The 21,431-nt window shown below is 35.1% G+C and overlaps 1 protein-coding gene across 3 annotated transcripts; it reads left to right on the top strand.

The window, feature by feature from the left end:
• Positions 1 to 42: 42 nt before the first annotated feature.
• On the top strand, positions 43 to 18,469 carry LOC106155372 (tyrosine-protein phosphatase non-receptor type 2). 3 transcript variants are annotated; one of them, XM_087010816.1, is made up of 10 exons: positions 43 to 249; positions 4,749 to 4,854; positions 5,631 to 5,731; positions 6,068 to 6,166; positions 6,649 to 6,802; positions 7,139 to 7,344; positions 8,289 to 8,465; positions 11,680 to 11,772; positions 14,582 to 14,790; positions 15,090 to 18,469. In XM_087010816.1, the coding sequence occupies exons 1-10, from the start codon at positions 178 to 180 to the stop codon at positions 15,286 to 15,288; spliced, it is 1,416 nt and encodes a 471-aa protein (XP_086866942.1). In that variant the 5' UTR covers positions 43 to 177; the 3' UTR covers positions 15,289 to 18,469. The 3 variants fall into 3 exon arrangements, with proteins under 3 accessions (XP_086866942.1, XP_013385624.2, XP_013385625.2); XM_013530170.2 differs by having other exon boundaries at positions 44 to 249; positions 6,649 to 6,798; positions 7,135 to 7,344; XM_013530171.2 differs by lacking the exon at positions 11,680 to 11,772 and having other exon boundaries at positions 45 to 249; positions 6,649 to 6,798; positions 7,135 to 7,344.
• The last annotated feature ends 2,962 nt before the right edge of the window (positions 18,470 to 21,431 follow it).

The raw sequence follows: 21,431 nt of genomic DNA, 5'->3' as shown, positions 1-21,431 counted from the left end.
CCTGTTTGGTGCGCAAAGAAATTAAGCCTTTCTTGGAAATGCCCAAACACCCTGCCATGCGTACTCTACTTCCGTTCCAAGTAACTGGCTGCCAGGAAATTCAGATATATTTGAGAGAAGGATTGAGTGAAAGCTCGCCCAAATGTGGAATTAAAGTGCTCAGAGCAACAGCCCCAAATGAGCTCGACGTCGCTAATCGGCCTGTTCGAAGACTACGACAGGAACGGGAGCTGGGGAATCGAATACGAGGTGGGCACTGGGGAAGTAACGATCCAAATACTATGCACTGGCATTTGGCGTTTGCACACTGTTTTACTTTTACTTTTGTTTATCTTTTGAAAACGGCAGTGTTTGTAGATGCAGTAGTTTTACTTTTGTAATTATGTGTCACAAAATAACCAGCTGTGATTACAATATAGTGGATTTTTTAAATTGATTTTCTTTTTTTCTTCAAAAAATTGCACTTCGTCCCCCCGTCTTGAAAGGGAGAGTCATGTGCACATCCGTGTATAGAGTAACATATCTTATTGCGGGATTGCAAAAATCAGAATGCAGCAGGGATGCAAAATTACTGGCTTTTCCTTAAAAAGTGATTAATGCAAATATGATGATCTGCAAGTCACATTATATTACCCCACCATTATAATATCAATATATAAATTGATAGATTGGTACAATAAGACATATATCAAAATCAGTTCATTTGTTTTAAGCAGATTTGATAATATCATCATATGTCAGGCATTACATAAGATTTAAGAAGACCAGTCTGAGGAGCAGATACAGTTGGCTTTGTATTTTATCCTGCATAAGGAAAAAATTGAAATAAATAAATCATTTTCATAATAATAATAGTAATTAAATGGCATTTAGGTCAACTCCATCTATCTTTCATGTTTAAAGCTTCATCAAGTCATGCAACCTTGTAAAACTAAAGTGAGAATTTACTTTGAAAACTTGCTAGTAGATTTAATCTAGTCAGCGTTTTACATGCTGTTTTTTGTAAGTTAATCTGAGAGAGAGGGAGAGAGAGAAAGCGAGATCTTAGGTTTATTGGAATAACTGCCTTTGTTAAGAAATTCACTGATAAAACTTAAAAGGACCATTTAAAACTTAGCTGTAAATGTTAAATGCACTGTTGCATGCTCACATTTCTCTTAAAACAAATCTTGGCAAATTTTTATTAAAAACTCATGCACACTCATGTTAATAATCGTCCTGATTTTCTGCATGCATTACACAAGTCAGGGGCAGATCCAGAGCTATTTTCTGACAGTCTTCCAAATTATCTTTGTTGATCCATCCTCAAAATTTTATCGTCTTCCAACAGAAAAATTAGATGCCTGTTAATGTAAACTTGAATATCTGACCGTCTTCTGGAAGACCCAGAAGACGGCCTAAATCCGCCCCTGCAAGTTATTTACTTTTAAGTGGCAAAATGCTAAAGGAATAGATGTTTTGTACCAAAATTTATTGGAGCACAGTTATATTTAATATTCAATTTTTTTCAAATATAATTTGTTTCTTATTTATTTACTTGATTTGAAAAATCCTTAAATATCCTTTCTGTCATAGAACTTTCAGTTTTTGGCTCAATATATATTTTTTCCAAGTCAGCATCTGTGTATGCACTGAGAATTACCACAAGCTTTCTATTCCAAATATGGTGTCAGATTTCAAGGAAAGGTAAATGTCAATTCCTCCTAAAAACATGAATAGTTGGGCTTTTCTTCAAAATTTCAAGATAAAGAAATTTGTAGCTATTTACTTGTAATTATGGGAGGTTGGTAACCAGCATGAAGAAAAAGCAAGGATTTATCTCTCTCATCCCTATGTAATAGCATTGAAAATTATTGGCACAGAGTTCTACAAATGAAACAGGTTATATTTTTAATTGTGTATATAACTTGCATAACTTTTCACCTTTTTTAAAAACAGCTTGTCAGTGAATAATATGTTAAGAACTGACTTAAATGTTTGACATACAAAAATTTGTGTGCACACTGCATTGTCATCAATAATCATCATCAGATATATAATCCAGCATGAATCAGGAGCAGCAGATACAATTTGAATTATTATATAACTCTAAAAGCCTTAAAGGTTCCATAAAAAGCTGTTGCTGGCTACCATCTGGTGCTGAATAAGTCTTTTTATGTTTATCATGTAAACAATTACTTCAGTTATTTCCACAAAATTATATGAAGTGTCCTCAAAATTTTCTTTCCTACCCAACTGTGGTGACAGTGGCACCATTATTATTACTTTTAATGTCATTGAATTGGTTTGCATATGGCTTGAAGGCATGGAGTGCATTATGCATCTTTTATATGCACAAGAATAAATTCCTGGAAGTTTTAGCAATTCTCTTTATTGCCAAGGTATACCCTATTTAGAACCACGAGAAAATAACAATTTACTAGTATATACCCATTTTCCGAGCTCTTCATTTCTCATTTTTAGCTCTGAAGCATTGCCTGCCGTTTAGCATGATATTGCATGAATTTTGCACAGTTCCATTGGGGAGTAGTTTTTTTTTCTGCTGTAATTTTAAGTAAAAAAACTATTTTGAAAGATACAGCCACTGACATTATTTAACCTCACTGTTGCCGACACCTTAAGAAATTACAAATACTTATTAGAAAGGCACAGTGACATTGTTCAACCTCACGTTTGCTGCCCCTTCAAATATAAAACTATTTTTATAAAGGCACAGTGACATCATTTAACCTGGACAATTGCTGACACCTTCAATTTGTTTTGATTACTTCTTAGAATGGTATAGAGACATAATTCAACCTAACTGTTGGTGACACCTTCAAAATATTTATTATGCACAATTATATTTGGTAAGGTACACTAAAACTATTTAACCTGGACTATTCGTGGCCCCTTCAAAATATTATGTACAAATATATTTGGAAAGGTACACTATTTATTAACCTCACTTCAAAACTTCAAAATATAACAACAGACATGGAGAAAACTCTGGGGCTTTGCTGGTCTTTTGTACCAGCTGGACCAGAAATCTACTGATCTTACCAAAATTTTGCTTGTCCTTCCAAAATTTTTATTTCGTTTTTTTTCCAAAACATTTAAGACTGCCAGGTGATAAGGCCGTTTTTGATGTGGGTAGGGTTGGGGAGAGGGATTGCTCTGGTAACTTACGTCTGATTGCAACTATGTTTATAAAGGCACAGTGACATGGTAAACTCCACTATTGCCATCATTAAACTCTAAACTTGGATTTTTTTCCAGGTCAACTGTCCATAATACATGTCCCATTTCTTTGACTTTTAAAAATGTGTTGACTTTTAGGTTTAATTTATTTTTTTATTTTTTATTATTTATTTCTGTATAATATACATGTCTCAGCCTAGCTGTCTAGATATATATTATTTAATGGATCTTATCTGGGATTTGAACTTTTTCCCATAAAAGAAATGGCAATTTCTTCCTATTCACAAGCCGTCGCATGACCTATCCCTGCCCTTGGATGTTTATATAATCTCTAATTAACTAATTTACTTCTAAATGACAACCACATCTTGTACATTTCAAAAGGAATCAGCATATCAATATCATGTATCTTTTTGTTTGATAGGGTTTATCAGATTAAGATCTGAATTAGGCAAGATCAGTAGTCTTGCAGGATATGTAGACGTAAAAAAAACACATCTTACCTGCATCTTACCTGTATTAACAGCAGTTAAGGAGAGAGAGAGAGAGTGTGTATGTGTGTGTGTGTGTGAGATAAAAATGATCTTTTTCCATTTGATATTATTATTATTATTATTTTTATTATTATTATTATTATTATTATTTGTAAGCGGGTGGTGGAGGGTTACAGATCTGCTTTCAAAATGTTTAAATGCTGCAGGAAGCATACTTAAGCCCCAACCCGTTCCAAAGTACTTGTACTCTTTCCTTGCAATTTCTTAGTAGCTCGTAATAAAACATTTTTCCGTCAGAATAAATTTCTTAGTAGCTCTAGGCATGTACAGTAAATGAATGTATGCAATTTGAATCTTCAACAAAATGGGATTGTCACCAGCTCTTTATTGTCTCTAGCAGAGTACCTGTGGTGGCAAAACATGCCGGTACTTATTGAAGGCTATTGCATGCTTCAGGCCAACAGTCTATTTTATATGTCAAGAGACTATATAGGCTTTTCCTAGAATTCATTTATTAGTAAGGCTGCCTCTTTCGTGTTTCACAGTTTTTTTTCCCCAAAGGTTGCAGTTTTGCAGGTTAGTTTTGAAAGCAGCACTGTTAAAACTGAATACTAGTAACCTACACTATGCCAGGCAAATCATATGCAATTTGTTTCTCTTGGCAGGGTGATTAAAGTCTGTCTTGTATATTATATATAAATATTGTAACATTTGATTTGACGGAAAATCTTTTACATACTAGTTTTATTCTGAAACAAATATTCCATTGCCCCCTCCCCCATGCAGACGGGGTTTACTATAGCTGCAGTGAACAGGTTTGAGAAACCAAGAGTATATTGTAAGAAATGGGCCTAACCTCTTTCTCTTTGCTTAACAGTCTTATCTCCATTATCATTGACATTTGCTCACCTAGCATTGCTTACATAAACTTCAATTTCAACTTGCTTTGAAATCAAGAGCAAAAGAATCGAATGATGCATAAAGTAGTAATCACTAACTCTATGCTAGTATGCATGGATTATATTTGAATTGATATATATGAAATAATTACAACTCGATTATTGCCTGTTTCAGAGGATACGCAATGAATCTGCCCTGAACAGAGAGTTTGAGTTCACAGCCAAGCATGCCAGGAACCCAGAGAATAGGAATAGAAACAGATACAGAGACGTTAGTCCTTGTAAGTATGAGAAATGTGTGTAATCACTGGCCCCAAGCTAAGCCGTATTCCAGGACAGTTGAAGCCAGGCCAATAAAAATGTTGTATATAGACTCTGGGCAGGTAGGTTTTGTCGACTCTGGTGTCCAGTACACTGACTTTTTGTATTTATTTATTTTTATTTATTTATTTATTTATTTATTTATTTATTTATTTATTTATTTTTTATTTATTTATTTTTTTTTTTTTGTGTGTGTGTGTGTGTGTCACAGACTCTTAACCTGGCCATTTGCGAAGCATAACATGGGGTTCATTCCCAACAAAATTATCAATCTACGTAGCATGATCCAACTCTGCAGGGACTCTTGCTGAGATTAACAGACTCACACGCCTCCTCTCATTTCGCCAACATATTTGTAAAATCACCAGCTTTTCTGTTTTCAACTCGATGCCAGACAAAGGCGTGTTAATCTGATTGCATTCCCTTTGAGACCCTGCGGAGTTGGATAGATCTACATACTAGATGACAGAGCGATAGCGTCAGTGGGAATGAGCCCATAAACCCAACACCACATTCATCAAAGCAAGAGATTAAGTCTTTCTTTCAAGACGGTTTTATTTTGATACAATAATGCTGCTAATGTAACACTAAGATAATTGCGTGTACCTTATGAATCAGACGTGCTTTTTCCACGGAAAAATTCTGATGGTTCCTGAGATTCATCAAAATCTGCAATAAAATCTGTTTTTTTTTAAACCTAGGCTTGTGCCTGATGAAATCTGTTCTTGTTTTCCAGATGATCACAGTCGAGTTGTTCTCAAATCGGGCACCAACGACTACATCAACGCTAGCCTCGTAGAGGCACCTCAGGCAAACAGGCGGTATATACTGACACAGGTTTGTCGTTCTCTTCTCCCCCTGTGTCATAGGTGAATGTATTGTGATGCTTTGAATTGATTTCAGGAATCCAGTGTCTGTTGAAATGAAAGATATATGAATAAGTTATGGTCGTGTGTGAATCATTCATTTTGGTACTTTAACAGTTAACAGTACAAATATAGGATGGGCTGCTTTTCAATTTTGTTGCTACCACTCATCAGGAATGTTCTTACTTAAAGAATTTATGACTTTAAAAAAATCAGATTCACAGATTTCCTCATTGAAAAGATGGAATTATTGCCATGCCTCTGAATTACAAATATTTCATTAGACTAAGTGTTAATTACCTTCCAGGGTCCACTCCCAAACACCTCAGGTCACTTCTGGCAGATGGTCTGGGAACAAAACTCCAAGGCCGTCCTTATGCTGAACAGGGTCATTGAAAAGGGGACCGTAAGTGAAAGGCAATTCTTTGAACAGTTTTTAATCAGATTTGATTATTGAAGGTTACCTGTGCAGGAACAGGTCATGGAAAAGGGGGCATAAGTGAAAGATAATTCTGTGAAATGTTTTCTTCAATCAAATTTCTGTCATGGATTATTGAAAATGACTTTCAGTTTGCACAAACAGGGTCATCAATATGGGGGCCTCAAGTGAACATGAATTCTTTGACATTTTTTTCAGTCACATTTCATTCATGATTGAAATTTGCCTAATGTGCTAAACAATGGGACTGTGAGAATTGTTCTATGAACTGTGTCAAGCCAATTTCATGGTTTGTATCTGTGTATGTGTAGGGCCATAAGGTTGAGCAAAATACACAAATTCTTTGTAAAAATAGGTTGTGAATGAATAAATTGAATAGTAACAGCGAGGATTTTGTTTTTTATTATGATAGATCACATTAATGAATTTACACATTTTTTAAATGCCAGGTAAAATGCAGCCAATATTTTCCAATAGGCGAGGAACAAGGCGGCCAAGACGCCATGATCTTCAATGACGTGAACATCAAAGTGACGTACTGTGGGGAGCAGAGAGCCTCCTACTACACTGTCAGAACGCTGGAGATTGAACACCTCATTGTAAGTTCTTATATAACATGTGTGTAATAGTATTTATTATTTACCATATGAAGACAATATTTAAAGATGTATTTCTAGTAAGACTTACAGTATCAGTCAATGTGTGGTTACTAAGACAACATCCATGTTGTAACCTCATGAAGGTGTTGGCTGGTCACTGAAGGACATAAAGGGTTAAAAATGTGTATATTTATAGTTTATCATGTTGTGAAAAATGGAATGTAGCTAGATTTCAGGGTGCTTAGATTATTTTTCTGAACAAAAGAAAATAAAACACTTTCTTCGAAGTAATAACTATGATAATTTTATAGCCCAGTTTCCGTACCACATTTTCAGGAAGGAGCAGTACGGCAGGTCCTTCAGTTTCACTATACAACGTGGCCCGACTTTGGTGTCCCACAATCCTCTGCTGCCTTCCTCAACTTTCTTATCGCAGTTCGCCAGTCTGGGGCCTTGGAGGCAGACGTCGGCCCAGCAGTGATACACTGTAGTGCTGGGATTGGACGATCTGGAACATTCTGTCTTGTGGACACCTGCTTAGTGCTGGTAGTGTAAAATTATCGTCAGATTTGTATCTCAGTCCATATAATATTATAAGGTACAGCAGGCAAATGATAGACCCAAAAATTATGTTATCAATATTTATTAATTTTTTTTTGGCATCATTTTCTTAGTAATCTCATTTAAGTACATTTTTCAACAGATATTGCTGCCTTTTTATATATATATATATATATATATATACAACATTTTGTGGTTGAATATCTCTGTCAACATATTTCATTTTGAGTTTTATATGTTGAAAGGTTGTTTAATAAGCAGCTTCAATCAGATATCTTTAATTTTGTAAAACTGGTTTTGCAACACAAACCTATTGTTGCCCCCCTCTCTGCCCCCAGTGCTATTTTATGTTTAAAAAAAAATTTGAAGGTTTACTATCCAAATTGTAAATGTCCCAAAGTTATGTTTTTAATGTATTCATATCCTGCAAAGCTGTTTTTTCCAGTTAAGACCTTACGAAGAATAAACCCCCTCACATTAAAGCACCTGATGCACATATTTCCTTCTGAAATGTCAGGAAGACTATGATAGTCTGAATGAATCACGACTCGTTTAAAACTAAGTTATTTTGATTTGAAAATTAGAAGTGGTGCAAGACATCAAATTGAAGTGAATTAGAGGAGAACAGCAACTTGTGTGTGGGAGAAAATTGCATTAAATCTTTTAATGGAAATTAAATTTGTCACAAAATCCAGTATAAAACATCTTTAAGTATTTGTAAATGTTAAATATTTAATCTTATTTCATGATGTGCTTCTGCCGAGCATTGACTTGGGTAGTGCTTACTAGTTTTCTTTGTTAAATGTAATTGCTTGGAATATTTCACCTCATTTGAACATATAGTTACAATTTTGATAAAATTTTCTATAATATCTATAATAACACTAGTCAGCTAAGAGAAGGCTCATTATGGCTCTTTCCTGCCACAGATTGAACAAAGTCGGGACCCAGACAGCGTAGATGTCCGGTCAGTCTTGCTGGACATGAGGAAATACAGAATGGGCCTCATCCAGACGGCTGACCAGTTACGCTTCAGCTACATGGCCATCATTGAAGGCGCCAGGAGGATAATGGAGGGAACGTTGTACACAATGTTTGAGGAGGAAGTGAGTAAAGATTTTGTGTATGCTTTCATTGTGCAGGCCTGTTATGTTGAAATTGTTCATTTATCATATTATGTCATGTATAAATTTATGTAGGTTATTGAACATGCACTAAAGATGATTTATAAACATTTTAAATCCATTTGTGCCAGTCCAGAAATCAATTAAAAAATATTTTTATATATTACTCACCAGGTAAGAGTCCAGTTCAGTTCTGATCTGAACCAAGCCGTTTTTCCTTTTACGTGGCTCACTTCAGAACTGGACTTCATTCTGCTCTGGCCTGCGAGATATTTATATCGCATCGTAACATATGAGACACATAATAGAAATTGACCTGATCTAGCTTGCTAATGTGTGCTGATTTGGCCTTTGGGCAAAGTAGTGAAGTTTGAAGGAAATTCTCTGCTGATTTGGTACCTACGTCCTATTTCTTGAGTACCAAGAACTTGGTTCTCAGAAATTGGGACGAGCTAAAACCGGCTCTGCCTCGCAGTACTCTACCTTTACCTTGAAGGAAAAATGTGGTTAACTTATCGAAGTTATGATAATGGCTCTGTTGGATACTAGACGGAAAGTATAGTAGGGCAACCATGGGAAACTTTTCAGCCAGCACAGGCCTACGACTTGTGCAATTTTTTCTTGGTGGAAAAAAAGCATAACTTGAAGAGATTGACCCGGGCCCTGCAAGCCAAAGGCAGGGCCTTATAATGAATGGTGCTAGACTGAAACCTTTGGCCTTGCGTGGGTGGAGCAGGCAGAGCCGAGCATGCTTCATAAGTCAATGCATTTTGCCTTGGGGTTGCTTGGTTAACGTGAACTCACGCTTGTATAGTCTGTGTTTCCAAGAAGCGTAGAAAAAAATTATATTTTGTATCCAAAAAGAATGAGAAGTTTACATTTTGATTCAATATTTGATTTCATCATTTAGTGTTAGTGCTTACATTAACTTATTTCGTCAACTTGACTATACAAGTCACCAATAATTGATCATCTTATAACCCAAGAAAAATGGCCTAGAAGGCTAGAATATACTGGTGTGAGTTCTAGAAAAAAACTATGAGTCATGAGCTTTAAGAGCTTGGAGTGAGCTTGGTTTTGGGAATTTGCATCGCGTGCCTTTAGAAATGAAGTTTTCCTGATTTATCCAGAAGTCCGGATACGTGGGTGTTGCATAAATGTCCCCTGAAGTCCCACATAGAGCAGCCTGCCTTGGGCTCTGACATTTCCCAGTTATTTTTATAGGTTTGCCTTCACCTCTGTGCCATTGATATACTTGCCTGAATCATTCATGCACGCACACACACACACCTGTTTAGTGTAAACTGTGCCCTTGGTTTATGAATTAAGGAGAAAATATAGAGTTTGCCTTGGAAATATCCAGGTTAATACCATGAAAACATCATCAAAAATTCAAATGTGACATTGGCTCTTGTGGTTTTAAATGGTAGCATTGCACAATTATTTCTTGGTAAACAACAACAACAAAAAAAAATCATGGTCACATTTTTTAGTAACAGGTTCTTTTTTTAGTGATACTAAAAATAAGTAGAAAGTTTTGCATTAAAAGTTGGGTGAGAAATTATGTTTTTATAAGTAACTTGATATGGTTATTTCCTGGAGGCGAGGGGAATCATGTTTTTTCAGTACGCTGGTGTTTGAAAATTCTGAGTCATTACCATTCTTACCTGAAGTATGATGTCATCTTACAAGGAAAGACACAGCTTAACACTGATGTATTGAGAGAAATATTTATTATTTGTTTTATAACTCCTTGCTGGTTAAATATACGTGATAAATAAGGTGATTTCTAAAGAGAAATTTTCCTACATTTCATCTTTAAAAGGAAATTCACAAATTTTTGTTCAAGAAAATATTTTCCTGCAGGCAGAGCAGGGTATTGATTAAGCCACTTCAGCTCTTTGTGCGTGACCACCTTTTTACGTGTGATAAGAAATGACAATATTAGTTTTCCTAGAATATGTGACAGCAATGATTTTTTCAGGTAATCTGATGATTTTCAATTCCTTGAAGCAGTTCTCTTAGAATTTAGAGTTACGTGAATTGTCTGAACAATACATGAAAGGAGAGTGATGATTAATACTTGGAAGAGAAGGAAAAACCTTTAAAAAGCAGGAAAAATGTTTGAGTGGAAGAACGTGCATTATTATGTGTTGTTGTGATCAAAGCATTTTAAGGCAGATTGAAAGGGGATAGGGTTAAAAATAGTAGTACATGGATCTTCATCGTGCAGATGATTAAATCTTTCCATTTTTAATTTATTTTCTGTTTCATTGTGTAAGCATTACATTTCACCTTACACATGCATTTTTTAAAGAGTAATACCCATCCTCTGTTTACAACAATCAGTCCTTTTTATAAGCTTATTTTGCTTGTAATAGCCTTGATTGCATTTTGCTTCATACAGCAGTCACCTGTCAAATGCTTGCCTAATATGACTCATCTACTGTAAGCTTCAGTTTTTACTATCCATATTCAGGGATGAGATTTTTCTGACCGTTGGCGGATTTCAGACTTTTTGGTCGCCAATAATCTTGTTTAAGTAATATTATTTATTATCGCATCTCTTTATATTTTGATTACATATGCTGTTGATAATCTATCACCTTGATGGCTGTATTCACTGAGGAAGAAAACTGCACTGGTGCATTGTTAAATTTAATCTGTTTCGACCACAGTCCATAATTAAACTTTTGCAAAAGAAAAAGGAAAAATAAAAAAGCTATGTCTGAAGGCCATATTAGACTAGACGGGTGTAGTATACCTGTTCAGTTAGTACTTGAAAATCCCATTAATGAAGGTTATAAAAATAGCATCTACAAAAGCTCAGAAATTTATTCTGGCCATTTACTTGATTTCAATTTTGGTTAGTGAACTATTTTGCAAGTATTTACATTAAGGTTATTTTAAATATTTTAATAAGTAAACATGATCTCTCACGAAATTCAAGCAATGTCAGTTTTGTAAGATTTCTCAAAATAACATTTTCTGTACAATTGCTCATCTCTAAACAAGTGGGATTCAAGGCAGATTTGTTTTCTGGTAAATATCCAAATAATAAAATATTTTGCAAAAATAATAATAATAATTTCAAATCTGCGAGTTACTGCCATTGCTTCCTCTTAGTCCTTCACTAATCCCTCATCCAACATTACTGCATGTCACAGCATGATGGCCTTTATGATTTGTCCTGCAGTTTGCAGAGCTGAGTCAGGGTTCCGTATCTGACGATGACACTCCGCCAGCCCCTCCCAGGCGGCACAGCAGTCTGTCTGCACAACTTAAAGAGGTAACAGCCTGGAAGCTGATGATAAATGTTGTGATCTGGCTTCTGTGTCTATTTGGTGTACATTTTTTTTTTTTTTAAACAAGGTTGCTTAGCTACATGATGGTGTTGGTGGTGGTGGTGATGGTTGCTATGGTGGTGGTTTTTGTTCTTATGGTCACCATGGAAATTAAATAATTCACCAATGCCCTTGGGTGTGCTAGAACAGTCAGATTTGAAACTCTGGGCCTTTAAGTATGCACTGAAGAATTTCATTTTGCCAAGATCTTAAGGCAGTGTGGGCATAATATACTTCTCAGATTGTAATGATCTGTTGTTTATTATGTCTACTCAAAAATGTTTTCAGAAACTTGTAAACAGTTGCTCAATAATTAGACCAGGCAGCCTTATTGCTTTTGATGTATGAAAAGAGGTTAAATATATAGACTTTGCATACCTGTAACAATTGTTTTCCACTGTGCTCAGAGTTTTAAATCTAAAGACTGTTTGTCACTAGCTACTTTATTGTAATTGCCGTTTCCTTTTTCTTGTGTGTTGAACGTTTCATTAGTAACTGGTTTCATTAGTAACTGTTGTAGTACTATTATAACTGTGAAGTGCCAAAATCTGCAACCGTTAATGACTTAATTGTACAACGATTGATTTTCATAGGTGTTAAATTCCTAATCAAAAAGGGATATCCTGGTTTCTGCAGAATTAGCATATGATTGTTAAGTGGAAACTTGGAAGTTATGAAAAGTGGAAACATGAGTTATGAAACTTTTTTTTTTTTCCTGTTATGCAGACAAAGTGTGTCTGTATATATTACTTATGCCTGTATTGTTGTCCGAGTCTTTGTCGCCGTGCAATTTTCAATGTTAATACAATTTATGGAAAAAAAAACATGATTTAATTACATCAAACTTACTGGAGTGATTTTTGTCACTTAGATCCAGATTGATTAAATCCAAATGCCAGCCTTATTAGATTTTTCCCCAAATTAAATAAATGCAGTATTTTTGTGAAATTTTCAATTTTTCAAATATTAGCATTTTCACTGTATGGCATACAAATCCCAAAGACCTGAAGCCCTCTGCTAGTAACATTTTCTGCATATCCTTATTACCTGTGGTATAAAATTAAAAATTGGTGGTGACAGTTTTGTTTAACATAATGTAATATTGCACATACATTCATTGGTGAAACCCTATTTTGTGCACTGCCACTGCAAACAGTATGAAGGGAAAACTGCGTTACTTACTATCTTCAAATTAAAAAAAAAAAAAGATTGTTAAGACTTATACAGCTTGAGTTAGAAAACCAGCCTGATAAGATTCTTTTTTCTCGGGATTATGATTTTTTATTTTATGTATTTTAATTTACTTTATTTATTTATTTTTTCATTTTATTTTTGTGAAATTTTCATATTCATTGGCAATTTCAGTGTGTAAATCCCAAGGGCCTGAAGCCCTTTGCTATTTACATATCCTTTATGTCCATGTTATCTGCAGCGTATAATGAAAAAATTGGTGTTGATTATGCTGTGGTGCATTGTGTAATATTACATTAAAATTAGCAAATTAACTTATTTTGTGCATCTTTATTTCTGCTTTATGTCTGTACATTTGACAGCTTTGCTGTCTTTCTATTATTATTATTGAAAGAAAGTTCCATTTGTGTAAATCCATAGAAAACCTAAATTGATGAATGTCTTGTCTAGCCTCTCTGCCGACTTGATTACCACCGAGGCTCAGGTGGAAGTGAAGGGATAATGACTGAGCCTACTGGTTGTTATGACCTGTTTTTTCCTTAAATGGGGATATCCAACTCTCTCTTGCATATTCTGGGCATGAATAATCTGTCATAGATGTGTAACAAGTGTCCAGTGATGTTGGACAAAATGATCATCAAATATTAAAGAGAACCCTTGGGTCTATAAAAATGAACTGTCTAACAGTATAGATACTACAGGCCCTACAAACTTATTTTGACTTACATAAATTGTATAGTGGGGTATTTGTGTTAAGTTTACTTCTTGCTTCAATTAAGTATCTTATTTTTGTTATCCAGACATTTATCAAAATCTGTTTTATAGAAATCCTCATCTGAACGTCAGTAGTTTGAATTGTCTAGTGACATCACACTCTTTTAAGAGATAGAGTGGATGTTGCCCATTGTTATATATATTGTAATGAAATAGCATGCATGTTTTGTTAATTGAACTTTGAAATATGGTATGCAACAGCTTAACGAAGATATCTGAAGGTATTTTGGAATTTTTTGCATGTGCTCTTTAAAAAAATCATTGCATGAGTTTTTTATGCATTATGAATGTGAGTTTATTTTAGTTTGTTATTCATGGTTGCATGTTATTTTTTATATACATGATTATTATAGTATGTAAAAATTATCTGTTTTAAAAATATCTGTCTTTTAATTGTCAAATTTAACAAAGGGAAAAACATGTAATAAAGACATTTTTACATCAAATTTTGCTTGAAATGTTTTGGAGTTGAAAAGAAATGGCCTCCTTAGAAAGATTGACAGAAAGATTAATCATACATAAAATAAACCCTTTATTATAAATGGGAAATATTATAGATAATAACTTTTTTAAATTCGATTGCCATAAGCATCATGAATGAAAAAATGTACAAAATGTAAATTACAAAAGTAAGGATAACAGACAAAAATTCTAATTGGAAGTCCTTAATATTTTTTCAACATGCATAGTGTTAAAAATGAAAAAGAGCAGATTATTCCCGAGTGTTACCTATTGAACCATATTACTTAATATCTTATATTTAGATTATCCTTTGATGATCCTTTGTAGGATATAACCCTGAACGGCAGCTACCACTCAGAAGGACTGATAGCAGACCAAGGCTGGGAAGACAGCGACAGTGATGACGAGCCTCCGCCACTCCCGCCGCGCAGAATACGCCCTGTTGAAGAGGCCAATGCTGTCAGTTCACCATCCAATGAGAAAGAAGACGAACATTTTCAGAATACTGGGATGGAAAAGAAGTCCGATCCCACAGGGTTTGTATGACATTTGGCTTGATTTTTTGTAAGAAAGAAAAATGTGTTAATTATTTGAATAATACATGGATGGAAAAGGAGTCGGATCCCACAGGGTTTTAATGACATATGTATTACCTGTTTGTCACCTGTTACCTACAGAGATGTATTACACAATCACAATAACATAACACAACCATAGGTACATCTAATGCAATGATAAATTATGAGGGATTCTCAACTACCACAATTCATAAAACGGCAAGTTCCCTTTCTATGAAGCACACGGAACCATAAATCATGATGTTCCATTCTTGCAGAGATGCTCCTGCAGAGATCAGACGCAGAAAGAGAGAAGAAAGACTGAAAAGCACTGCAGACCAGATAGAGCGCATGAAAAGGAAGCAGCGAGAACACGAACTCAGAAAACAGAGGAGATCTTGGCTCAAACCCATATGTATTGGCCTAGTGGCCCTTGCAGGGGGATACCTCCTCTACAGATACTTCATTGGCTATTGACTGCCAGGTTGACAAATTATAGGATGGAGGTTTAAAGCTGGCACTGGTTGGCTGAACGTAATAGATCTGGAACATATATAGAATTTTTAATGCTTGTTTTATATGGTATGAGTAAATCTAATTTCTGGTTCACGTACTCAAAAGTATAAAATGAAGAGTGTCAAACTGTGAACTTTGTAATGATAAGATGCTGTAAAGTACTCTATTTTTAGATAGGTGGAACCAAGGCTGTTGATGGTTCTTGCCAGTATTGAGAATTGCCATATGCTGACCTGGGCCCCATAACTCGAAAGCATCGCGTATTGCGAATAGCGATATCACATAGAGGCTACAGTGTATTATAAGGGGCGAGTTGTGGAATCGAGACGCTTGCGCTTGGTAGCAATACGCGATGCTTTCGAGTTACAGGGCCCTGGAACTCCCACCTCCTTCCTCTCTCCCCTCATTTCTTTCTGACATACCATCAGGAGAACAACAGGAGAAAATCATAGAGTGACAACAATTTTATATCTTAGCATATAAAACCAAGATAGTTGTCTTTTGCTCTTATCCATATATGGCCTAGAAGCCATTGGCAAATATATGCTGAAAATGAGACTACCTTTTTTTTTTTTTTTTTTTTTTTTTTTTACAATTTTAACTCTAGATTTGTATATTGTATACCCATATACCCACAACCATTTAAAAAACTGTTAAGTGTTTGTGGTGACATTAATGGCATTGAATATGTAGAGGTCAGTCAGTCACTTCACAACTGCTACTTACTTGTCCAGTTTTTACCTCACAAGGTATGGTGATATTTGTGCACCTTATATAGCTCATACAGGTGTGATGTTGTCCTTGCACACCTGAGAACAGCCTGAAAATGTTGTATTCACTGGGAATGTTGAATGAAATTGATAGAGATAGTGAGAAATTATGGAAATCATGGAGGAATTGCCTCTAGCCCCACCCCTCCCCTTATAAAATGGTAAATTAGGCCACCTGCCAAACACCCTCCCATACTTTCCCCACTGTGCACATTAGGGAGATATGTCCTTCTCTGGGCTCAGAAGGTCCTTTTTCTCAAACAAATGGCCCAGATATTGAATAATTATTTCAGCCAGATAGTGGAGCCTGATTTACTCCTCTTTCTGATAAGGATTTAACCAAGATTTTGAAGAATTCAGGTACTGCAGATGAATTTTTTTAAACTGAGAGAGGTGGTCACCCCAGCACATGCTTCAAAAGTAAAAATATAAGAAATGGCTTCCCAAAGCAGAAAGAGGAAGCCCAATATATGGATAGAGGGTTGTCTTTCTAAAGTCCTGCTTTCTTGTATCCTGGAAACTGTCGTCATGGAGATAATACCAATATCTGCTACATGAGACAGTTCTGAAGTTTTCAGTCCTTAGGTATCAAGTTTCACATATTTCAGATATTTTTACACATTGAATTTTTTTGCCTGAGAAGTCGGTCTGGTACCAGTGATAATAAGCAGGTTTTATTGTTGCTATTTGATACCTGTTTCCTCTCTTTAACCAAATGATTCTTGGTGTAATACCAAGAAAAGTACAGCTGTAATTAAAACAGTTTAATATGTAATTCAACACTGCCATGGAGAATACCTTATCAAGTTAAAGGCATGCTGTGTGACATAAGACCTTTTTGTAACAAGAAAAATATTTTCTTAGAATTTCAGCATTTTTTTAATCACCAAAGTATATTTAATCCAAATAAACTAAAACTGCTGAGAAAACTATGTAGTGTATTCTGATTTCATGTTCTATATTGCAGTTTTTACAGTTATAAGTGAATGTCTGTACCTCCATATAGTATGAATTGCCCAAAAATTGTAAACTTTTAACAGACAAAACGTGTTTATAGATTCCAATTTTATCAACAGACATGGATGTGATATATCTTGGTGATTAATGGAAAACTGTTGGAATCTCCAGGAAAACATTCATTTTTTTTCCACAGGCCTGATCTTCATAGTATGCCTTTAATTTTTAAGGTTCCCTCTTAAGTTACACTCATTCATAAATGAGAGATCAAATGATGTGGGTAACCATTATATGGGGTAACTAGTAACTCTACCTTGAATTTTAGAATCAAAGAACTCTGTCATTTTTTTTTTTCGCATGCCTGATAAACTGATGATAAAAACTCAACAAATTTTAGTTTTTTTAAGCAGAGAGGAGCTATTTTTGCCATTTGGAAAGATTTTTGTACACTTCAAAGGAACAGTAAGATATGTATAATTAAGATGCATTATGTATAGAATGGTCATCATTTAATTGCAAAATATAGTAATGCTCTTACCAGAACTTTCACAAAAAATGAAGATTTCAGTCATATTAGTGACACACACATTGTGTGTAATATTTGTTTTGTCACTTTTGAATTACTGTTGATTTCTTTCCACATTGAAGCGTACTATACTAGTAGGAAATGGAGAAAAAAATTGGCATGTCAAAATTATGCAAATATTACACGAAATTTGTGTCACTGATGTGACTCGGATTTTTTTTTTTTTTTTTTTTTTTTTTTGTGGAATGACCCACCAGTAATATAATTTGAATATCGTTTACAGCTGTCATTAATATTCTTTTTTTAGTGACATACACAATATATGTCATAGGGTGCGTATGTAGCATGCTTTGTTATTAACATTGTATAAATATTGGTCCAAATGATGAAAGCTGTGCAACTGATAAAACTTAGGGTCATGTTTTGCATAAAAAAAACTTACAGCTGAAAATTGGTCTAAACTTATAGATCACACCTTTGTTAACTTTGGCCCAAGATAAGTCGATATAAAAAAATAAAGATATTGCTTCTGTTAAAACCAAACCTAAACTTGTGTGGACTACATTGGACGTACATTAAACAGAAATAAAAACCAAATTTTTGTGTCTAAAAGATCACCCCAATTTTCAGACGAAAGTTTTGTTGTGAAGCCAGACCCCGTTGATAAGAGATCATTGCCAGTAGTAAGTTAACATGTCGACTTTGAAATGATGTGGTGCTGTGCGTTGTTGAGAGGTGTGGTTTGAAATGATGGAAATTTGACTGTATTTCCATGGGTCTTTTATATTAGGTATTTTGTATAATTTTTATGAGAAATTAATGATGGCCAAACAGAATATTTCATGAAACCCCTCGAAGGTTGCACTTGAAATAAAAATTGTACAAGTGATTCAGATGTCATGCACATTCTTACAGAAATTTGATTGCATTTTCACCATCATTAATAATAGAGGGGTTTTCTGTCATTTTTACAAGATTGGAAATGCTGTTCTAAAAGAAAATATCAATACACCCTATAAATAGGTCACTTTAAGTTAAAGAGAAAAATGCTTCATGCTGTGTACATATTCTGAGCCACGAACTTAAAAATGATAGCATGACTGACAAAGAAAGAAATTAATAGAATGATTATTGATTATCTTAATTCTGTCTGTAATTGTGTTTTACTTTATTTTATTTATTATCATAATCATTTTTTCGTGCTTGCACAATCGTCAAATGCAAACAAAATGAAGAGTGGGGTCTGTTGGCTTCGTTTTCCGAACGGACGAAGGTGTTGCAGTGGTTTCACCACTACTCTTATCGGCCAACTAACTGTCGCCGTCTTTAAAACTGCAATCGACCATATAATCCCTATGTCTTGGGTTGAACTCTCGTGCACTTCATCTCTGTTGGTATTCAAATTCCGTGATCCATAACGATTGGGTCATTTTACTTTAATCATTCATGCCTTTTATTCTTTAATTCAACAAATGAAAGGATACTTGAGTAGACCTATCGTATTTTTTATAGCTCAAAGCATTATCTTCGAAACGGCAAACGTTTTTAACACGGTGACAGCTGGCTACTAATGATTAATGGATAAATAGCCGTTTTATGCACAATAAAGAATTAAGTTTCGTCTATATATATACACAACATGACGCCGAAGTTGTAGGGGTTGGCAATGCAGCCGAGCCACATTGGTCAGAACTTGAACAGTAGGGGCAGTATGTGGGGCGGGGGGGGGGGGGGGGTACTAGTGACGCTATCTCAGAGCTTCATCCACCTGAGACGGTCGTCAGAAAAATTGGATTGTTGCCTTTAAGGACTCGTCTTTGGGTAACTTCGTTATTTTATCGTAATTTGAAGGCATGGTTATGATTTATTTAAAAAATACCTCATGAACCGCAGCAGAGTTGGGTTTTGAATAGAAAAATAAGATAATACTTTGTGTTTTGTTCACTTTATATCCCAGGTGCGCACTATACAACGTTCGTTGTAGCAAGGAGTTATAACAGACTCCTTGGTTGTAGATTAACTACCTAAGATACCGCAAATAGAGACATTGTAATTGATAAGTGGATCTCGGTGTGATGAACGGCACGCATTTGGGAATCGGTTTGCATGTGACGTCGTGCTATATATGTATATATACACACTAGAAAGTTATTGTCAGAAATGAAAATTCCCCTTGGAATTTTACCAATATTGTAAAAAAAAAAAAAAAAAAAAAAAAAAAAAAGACTCGTATAAAAAACACCAAGAGGGATTCAGAATGAGAAAGCAGTCCCATATATACCATTGGTCAGAAAGACGGGGGTAAAAGACCAAAACTTAAAATTCACCGATTTAACAAAATGTTAATCCTCTTCAAGTACCGGGGTAAGTACTTTTTTGCATATAAAGTCCCTGAACTAGGAAGATCAAACCAGCGTCTTAGCTACCCTAGTATACGCTGACCTGACTTTGTTCGCCTAAGAATAGTTTGACAGTGTGAAAAGAGCTATGAATAAAGTTTCTAAAGGTCATTTTTTGCTGGACTATATATCCTGTAGTAGTCTGTTCCGCAGGGTCGTGGGTGGATGGAAGCGGTCTGACCGAACATAGCTGTTTATGATCGACAGTTAGCAAGCTAAGCAGGTAAGGGGGGCTGGGGGGGGGGGGGGTGAGGGTAAGAGGGGGTGACTAAGCCATACTCTTTAAATTTTTTATTCAGTGGCTCGAAATAAACGTCTGCAGTTTATTTCAGAGCGTCTTAACCAAAGAGAAGACCCTATCATGAACACGCAGGATATTGAATACGTATAATCTAGTTAGGTTCATGTCTTGTTGTCTGTTCTTTGAAAAGCGATTTTGTCTGTTCTTTAAAAAGCTATTAAGCTTATATGGTCATAAATCGCGACAAATAAACACACGGCATTTTGAAAACTCAAGTGGAACTAACTTCTAGTACCCCCAGATTTTTGCTCTGTTATTAGCTAAGGGCCTGTCATTCTTTTTTTTTTATGTTGGACCAGTGAAGAGGTCCGTTCTATTTATATCTATTTTCTGTTATCACCATTTTCTTAAAGGGATAATAACTCTTCGTTTTGGACAAAAAATGAATTTTCCTGGAGTAAACAACAATTTTCCCATACTTACCAATGGTTAATGAATCCATTTTTACATTCAAATTTAGTCCCTGTTTTTTTCTAAAAAGTTTGGTTTTTTGTTAAAATCTCTTAAGAGATTATAGCCATCAATGGATGTCACATGGTCTAAAGACCAGCTCAGTTATCAGAATAATAGCTATAACTGCCGTTTTTGTGGTAAAACAGAATATATTTCTTTGAGTTATTCACAATGTTTTTATTGTGAAGTATAGATCTCATACGAAGAGTTATTATCCCTTTAAGAAATTCCCTGTTTTTTGTCAGGAAAAAAAATCCAACAATGTGAAGGTGAAGTATTATCCCTGATGAGTATGCACAGTGACCAAATAAGAGATGCATATTGCCGCTCAATGTATATTTGTTCGTGATATTTGACTTTGGAACTTAGTGCGCACTCCATGACGGCATAAATGTTTTACCCGTCAAAATGCCACGAATGCCCCTTGCAAGTCTTACATCATGTTTTATGTAATATTGCGTCTCGTTTCTCCTCCCGTGTAGCAAACAGCAGCTTGGAAAGTCGTTGAATGCCACTTTATTATATTTAGTACGAAATCCAGACAGATTAATCAACTAATATGTATGCTATGATTCATGCTCGGTGACAGGCAAGTCAACAGGTATAAAGTTCCCCATTTCCCAACCTCTCTCCATTCCAACCCCCCTCCCTCTACATAAAAAAATTTAATAGATAAAATAATGGAAAAAATCCACAAT

Source organism: Lingula anatina, chromosome 4 (assembly GCF_051362555.1).
Source record: "Lingula anatina isolate TDL-2025a chromosome 4, LinAna3.0, whole genome shotgun sequence".
Classification (NCBI taxonomy): Eukaryota; Metazoa; Brachiopoda; class Lingulata; order Lingulida; family Lingulidae; genus Lingula; species Lingula anatina.
This window is presented reverse-complemented; position numbering and strand designations above follow the sequence as displayed.

Bases quoted from the DNA above. Each gene is read 5' to 3' on its own strand.
- LOC106155372 (XM_087010816.1), top strand. From the start codon at position 178: ATGAGCTCGACGTCGCTAATCGGCCTGTTCGAAGACTACGACAGGAAC. The intron at 6,167-6,648 runs GTAAGTGAAAGG...TTTAAATGCCAG, and splicing joins GGGTCATTGAAAAGGGGACC to GTAAAATGCAGCCAATATTT. The intron at 8,466-11,679 runs GTGAGTAAAGAT...TTTGTCCTGCAG, and splicing joins ACACAATGTTTGAGGAGGAA to TTTGCAGAGCTGAGTCAGGG.